The 7,237-nt window shown below is 36.5% G+C and overlaps 1 protein-coding gene across 2 annotated transcripts in view; it reads left to right on the plus strand.

Annotated features, from left to right (window-relative positions):
• The window catches only part of si:ch1073-303d10.1, a 7,576-nt gene extending 1,178 nt beyond the window's left edge, over positions 1-6,398 (plus strand). Inside the window, exons 2-4 of one of the 2 annotated variants that reach the window (XR_012385925.1) lie at positions 2,361-2,439; positions 4,714-5,439; positions 5,494-6,398. Coding sequence is in view for 1 of the 2 variants with exons in the window: in NM_001386721.1 (NP_001373650.1) it covers positions 2,365-2,439; positions 4,714-4,979; positions 5,755-5,869 (456 nt within the window). In the remaining variant the exon portion in view is untranslated. The remainder of the gene's footprint in view (positions 1-2,360; positions 2,440-4,713; positions 5,440-5,493) is intronic. The other variant, NM_001386721.1, reaches the window with a different exon arrangement.
• Positions 6,399-7,237: the final 839 nt, after the last annotated feature.

A 7,237-nucleotide genomic window follows, 5' to 3' on the forward strand; every position in this document is an offset into this window, starting at 1 on the left:
CACCTCATTCAGATCAGTTCGGAGTGAATCAGTTACAAGAGACTCACTCTAAAAGAATCGTTTGAATCAGTCAGTCACTAACTGACTCACTGTAAACAGATGATTTGAATCAGTGTGTTGTTTAGTGGAGATTTACTCTAAGTGGATCACTTGAATCTGAGTATTTTAGTGGAGAATCTATCTCAATGGATCGTTTGAATCAGTGAGTTGTTTAGTGGAGTCTCACTCTAGTCTAAATAGATCCCTTGAATCTGAGTAATTTAGTGGAGACTCATTTAAATCAGTGAGTTGTTTGCTAGAGACTCACTCTAAATGGATCCTTTGAATCAGTCAGTCACTAACTGGAGACTCACTGTAAACAGATGATTTGAATCAGTGAGTTGTTTAGTGGAGATTTACTCTAAGTGGATCACTTGAATCTGAGTATTTTAGTGGAGAATCTATCTCAATGGATCGTTTGAATCAGTGAGTTGTTTAGTGGAGTCTCACTCTAGTCTAAATAGATCCCTTGAATCTGAGTAATTTAGTGGAGACTCATTTAAATCAGTGAGTTGTTTGCTAGAGACTCACTCTAAATGGATCCTTTGAATCAGTCAGTCACTAACTGGAGACTCACTGTAAACAGATGATTTGAATCAGTGTGTTGTTTAGTGGAGATTTACTCTAAGTGGATCACTTGAATCTGAGTATTTTAGTGAAGACTCACTCTGAATGGATTGTTTGAATCAGTGAGTTGTTTAGTGGAGACTCCCTCTGAATAAACAGATGTTTCGAATCAGTGAATTGGCAACTGAAAACTCACTGTAAATGTATCATTTGAATCAGTGAGTTGTTTAATGGAGACTGCACAGAACGACACATACATTTGAAATAATTTGAATATTTTAAAGGAGACTCGCTCTGAACAAATGATTTGAATCAGTGAGTTGTTTACTGGAGACTCACTCTAAACAGATCATTTGAATCAGTGAGTTGTTTAGCCCAGATTCACTCTAAATGGATCACTTGAATCTGAGTATTTTACTGGAGACTCAGTCTTAATGGTTCTTTGAATCAGTGAATTGTTTAGGGAAGATTCACTCCAAACAGTTTGCTTGAATCTGAGTATTTTAGTAGAGACTCACTCTGAAGGGATAATTTGAATCAGTGAGTTGTTTAGCTGAGACTCAATCTGAATGAACAGATCATTCAAATCAGTAAGTTGATAACCGGACACTCGCTGTAAACAGATCACTTGATTTAAAGAGTGGGTTACTGGATACTCACTCTAAATGGATTATGAATCAGTGACTTGTTTACTGGATATTTAGCCTAAATGAATCATTCGAATCAGGTAATTGTTTACTGGATACTCTAAATGAATCATTTGAATCTTTGAGTTGTTTACTGGATACTCACTCTAAGTGGATCATTTGAATCAGTGAGTTGTTTAGTGAAGATTCGCTCTAAACACATTTGAATCAGTGACTTGTTTAATGATCTGTTCAATTCAGACTCATTTATTGAACTTGACTTCACAGGTTACTTGAGAAAAGTGAGCTCAAGTGACTGCACCATCGCTCAGGGCTGTGTGTTCAGAAACTCTCTGATCTGATCTGCTGGGTCATTCAGACTCACCGTGACGCATGAAGAGCTGTTACCTCATTAAGATCTTACTGTGATTAAAGCTCTGGCACACACACACACACACACACACACCTGTGAAGCTTTAAAACATGCACATGAGGAGGAGTGTGCCTATGCACGTGTGTGGCTGTCTATTATGCAGACTTTTATGCAGGGTTTAAACCCAGTTGTGTGTGTGTGTGTGTGTGTGTCAGCAGTGTGTGAGTATCTCCAGCAGCCTCTAATGGTCAACATGAATCAGCTGTATTGTTTATAATCAGACTTGATGCAGAAACTCTGATTGTGATTTTCCCTTTGTACGTGTCATCAGAAGGGGAAAGCCCCGCCCACTAGTGCCCATCTCCCCATCTCATTAGCATAAAGAGCAGCCCAGAGTGAGAAGCAAAATAAGCAAATTAATGTGCCAGTGGGGGAAGCAAAATAATGTTAGGACAAAGTGAAAATCATATTGTGTTACTCGCCCCATTGGCAGATTATTCTGCTTGTAAAAACTCTGAAAACAACACTATATCTTCTGCTAGTCTAGTAAATGCTTCTTGATTTAAGAAGCATTTAAATGTATTTTTGCTGCACATTGGTCAGTTACAGCAGCACAGGGTCTGTAAGTGCACTCATACTGTGTGTTTAATGCAGAACAGAGTCACATGCGTGCTTAAGAGTCACGTTTCTGCAGCCATGCATGCATCCTCACAGTGTGTGTGTGTGTGTGTGCGTGTGTGTGTGTGTGTGTGCAGTGTGATGTCCACAGGCCCCCAGGACTCCAGCATGGATCAGCTTGGACTGCAGAGGAGAGGAGAACTTGTGTCTTATCAGGTACTCATCATCATCTTCATCATCACAGAGACCGTCACATGACTGAGTCCAGTTGTTATTGGAGTTATTATAACTGATTCCTTCTGTTTCTTTATGATTCACTGTTGTTGCATGAAGAACTAATAAGGCTGACGTTATCCCAGACTGCACAGTTTGGGGTTGAGGTTTTGTGTCTTCTTGAGACACGATAATTATAATAATAATCTTCAAAATCAAGTCCCTCGTCTGCTGCTCACTTCTAAGTCATTTCTGAGCATAAAACAAAACCGTTTTTATTATTTACAATAAATATATCACCTCACTCTGAGAAAAAAGGTACACAGTGGTACAAATAGTGTTCCTTTGTACCTTTGTAAAAGTTGTACCTTATAGAAAAGTCATGATACTGTCCTGTACTCTCAGAAACAAAGGTACAGGAGCTGTCACTGCCTTTTCAAAAGGTACAAATTTGTTCCTAAAAGGTCCATATTAATACCTCAAGGGTGCATATATTAGTAAAAAAGTTCCTCTTAAAATATGTAGGTGCTAATATATGCTTTTGGGGTACTAATACGGACCCTTTAAGTACATATGTGTAGCTTTTGAAAGGGAAGCACCCCAGTGAAAGCTCACATACCTGTATTTCTGAGAGTGCCCTTTATGGTACAATTGAAATGAAGGAACACAATTGTTCTGATATAAACGGTACATGCTGGACAGCTCCTTCTTTATTACATTATCTATGAAAATAAATATGACTGGAAAGGCAAAGTGATATTCTATAATAAAAAAATAGATCTTTTGATTGATGTTAAAGTATTTTTATTCTTTATTGTAAATGGAAAAACTAAACACAAAAATAAACTGTGAAAAAAACAATGTTTAATAAATGTATTTGATGTTTTATATTTACTGAAAATAAATTGCTGCATTTTGAATAAACGCCATTTAATAGTTCTTGAAGGAACACACTTGACACTGTTAGGGTACAGAGTGTCAGGAACTGTAGTGGTGCCTTCATGGATCAGATTAAATCTGCAGGTTTTAAAAACCAAACGTACATTTTAGTTTGTCATGATACAGATTATCATGACCTAACATGATGAAAATAATTCAAAGAGGATTCCTTGAATTTACTTAATTTTTTTAAGTTAAGGGGTTGTAAACAATTGGTTTATGTTGACTTTAAACAAATCAATTAAGTTGAACATCACTAAATTTAATGTGTTTGTTTAAATTCAACACAAATAAATTGTTTGCAACAATTTTGCAGACAACATTTTTTTCAGTGTAACTATTATTATCATTTTAATCTTAGTATTAGCTCATAAAGCTTTAGGTTTTTTTTTTTTTTCCTCATTTATTTCTGCTTTTGAATGTCATTATGGGATCTTGATCTTTCTTCCAGCAGGTTTTAACCTTGAAACGTGTGTAAAAGTGTGTACAGTGCAGTAATGTAGTGTGTGTTGGTGTTGTATATTACGCTACAGTAGCTTTGTAATAAACTGCAGCACATGTTCTGCTATTTCACACTCTTATTCCTCTAGATATTAAAACCTTATATTATTTAAACCACTAAAATGTCAGTAAAAGTCACTTTGTTAAACTGTAGAGTTAAATTTACAACATCAGAAGTGGACAGAGCAGAGATCAACATCCCATAATGCAGTTCACAACAAACAGAAAACACTTGTGAATTACAAAAACAGTTCAGTGTGTGTGTGTGTGTGTGTGTGTGTGTGTGTGGTGTTTCTGCTCTGCATTAGGATTTAGCATTAGGGTTTTCTTTTACCTGGGCAGGTTGTTTTCTGTTGATCACACGTGCTGTTAATGTTCCTGTATGGGCAGAAGAGGGCGCTATTTCTCTGTACGCCTGAAATTAAACAGCAGATTAAAGCGTGAGTTTAAAGGGACAGTTCACCCAACCATAAATATTTACTCACTATTTACTCTCCCTCACGTGTTTCCAAACCCTCATGATTTTTTTCTTCTGTTGAACGCAAAAGAAGATAGTTTGAAGAATGCTAAAAACCAGTAACCATTGACTTCCACAGTAGGAAAAACAAATACTATTGAAGTCAGTGGTTACAGGTTTTCAGCATTCTTCAAACTATCTTCTTTTGTGTTCAACAGAAGAAAGAAACTCATAATGGATTGAAACAAGGAAGAGTAAATGACAACAGAATTGATATTTTTGGGTGAACTAACCCTTTAACCCTGTCCTCGTTTCTCCATAGTGTGTGTGTGTTGTGCAGATATCTCTGTTTCTCCATAAAGTATGTGTGTGTTGTGCAGATTTTCCCTGACCCAGAGGAGGAGCAGCAGGATCAGGATCAGGATCCAGCAGAGGTGCGCAACAGTGTGGCTCGGCTGAAGGAGCGTCTGCCATCCATCGTGGTGGAGCCGTCGGAAGAGAGCGAGGAGGAGGTGCAGCAGTGGTTCCCCCGATCCCAGACCTCCATCGAGGAGCAAGAGCAGGAGCAGGAGGAGGAGCTGGAGCTGTTCCAGGACCAGTGTGAGGCCAGCGGAGGCGGACAGGACGAGCACAGAGATGTGGAGGGGTCAGTCAGTGGGACTCACACTCACATACAATACAGCCAATATAACCTGATTTAATACTGTAAAGGCTACAGCGGTGTTGACCCCTACTGTAGTAAAGTAATACTGTTGTGGTACACAATACTACAGTTTTTGATCTGTTGAGGTGATTCTACAGTTGCTATGGCAACACAACTATAATTATTGATCTGTTGTGGTGATTCTAGTTGCTATGGTAACACAACACATATAGTAATTGATCTGTTGTGGTGATTCTAGTTGCTATGGTAACACAACAATTATAGTAATCGATCTGTTGTGGTGATTCTTCAGTTGCTATGGTAACACAACACATATAGTAATTGATCTGTTGTGGTGATTCTTCAGTTGCTATGGTAACTCAACAGCTATAGTGATTTATCTGTTGTGGTGATTCTTTAGTTGCTATGGTGACACAACCACTTTAATAATTAATCTCTTGTGGTGTTTCTGCAGGTGCTATGGTAACACAACCACTATATAAATTGATCCGTTCAGGTGATTTTATAGTTGCTATGGTAACACAATAACTTGTAATTGATCTGTTGTGGTGATTCTATAGTTGCTATGGTAACACGACAAATGTAGTAATAGAAGCAAATTATCCGATTCTTTTACTTTTCTACAATCATAGAAATGTGTTTGTGTGTACTATATTAAAATACAATATACCACAGTTACTGTAGCTAAAACTAAAGTAAACCACAGTAATCATTACAGTATCATCAGTTTCATCACCACCGTCTCCATTTATTCTAGAGTTCCTCACTTCAAACGTTCATCAATTCCTGGGATTGAGGTTGACTACAACAGACTGACACCACCCCCTTTGCTGACATCATCCCACGCGGCTCCGCCCTGCCTCCGTAGCTGAGGGACAAACAGCAGATCTGCGAATGACAAACACGTTGACAAAACACCACGTCTCAGGGGATTTCTCCAGTGCATATATGTTCAATGCAGTGTAAAGATGTAGATGAAAGTGTCTGCCAAGTGCACTGTCTTTTTGAGGACTGAAAACTCTTCAGCATGCTGTACTTTCTGATGATAACTAGGGAATCCATATATACATATATATAATGCTACCTTCAAGATTGAACCCATACAGTTGGTGCATTTGATGTTTGATGATTTAGTGATATTAAATCATGTGTTTTTGATTGAAATAAAGCCAGTCCTGTGAGCAGTATGATATATAGGACACATGTGTTTATGGATCTGCAGTGCTATGTATCTGTGAGGGCTAATCACCATCTGCTCTGATATTTGAGCCGAATATTGAAGTTGTATTTAGTATTATGCACTTTAAATGCACAGAGTTTAGTGTATTTAATTTTGTGTAAGCTGCAGAGAATATGCTCGACACCTGTATGATTGAGCTCAATAAAATACATTTTAATGTCTGTGTTTGTGTAACTTCATTTCAAGAGAATGCATGAACTGACTGAGGAAATATATGTAATGAGGTTTGTGTTTTTCACATTATTGACATCTTTTTTCTGCAGAGCTGGAGATTGTAATATAAATAAATTGAATAACTGTTTTTGTTTTCATTTTATTAACTGAAATGAATATTGGGTTTTAGGCTTGAACGGATTACTTATGAAGTGTAGTCAGTTACTAACAGTAATATAATCTTTTAGATTACACATTTATCATTATGTAATCTGACTACTTTTGGATTACATTTAGATTACTTTCATGGTAATATAATCTCATTACTATTGGATAACATTTTGAGTATTTATATTGTAATGAAATCTGACAACATTTGCATTACATTTAGATTGCTTTTTTGGCAAGGTAATCTGACTATTTTTGGATTACATTTAGATTACTTTTATGGTAAGGTAATCTAACTACTTTTGAATTACATTTAGATTAAATTCTATTTTTATGGTAACATAAACTGTCTACTTTTGGATTACATTTAGATTAGTTTTGTGGTAAGGTAATCTGACTAATTTTGGACTACATTTAGATAATTTTAAGGTAATGAATTCTGACTACTTTTGCATTAAATTTAGATTACTTTTGTGTTAAGGTACTCTGACTACTTTTGAATTACATGCAGATTACTTTTTTTGTAAAGTAATCTGACTACTTTTGAATTACATTTAGATTACTTCTGTGGTAAGGTAATCTGACTACTTTTGGATTAGATTTAGATTACTTTTATGGTAAGGTAATCTGACTAGTTTTGGTTTACATTAAGATTATTTTTAAGGTAACATAATCTCAC

Source organism: Danio rerio, chromosome 10, assembly GCF_049306965.1.
Source record: "Danio rerio strain Tuebingen ecotype United States chromosome 10, GRCz12tu, whole genome shotgun sequence".
In the NCBI taxonomy this organism is placed as follows: Eukaryota; Metazoa; Chordata; class Actinopteri; order Cypriniformes; family Danionidae; genus Danio; species Danio rerio.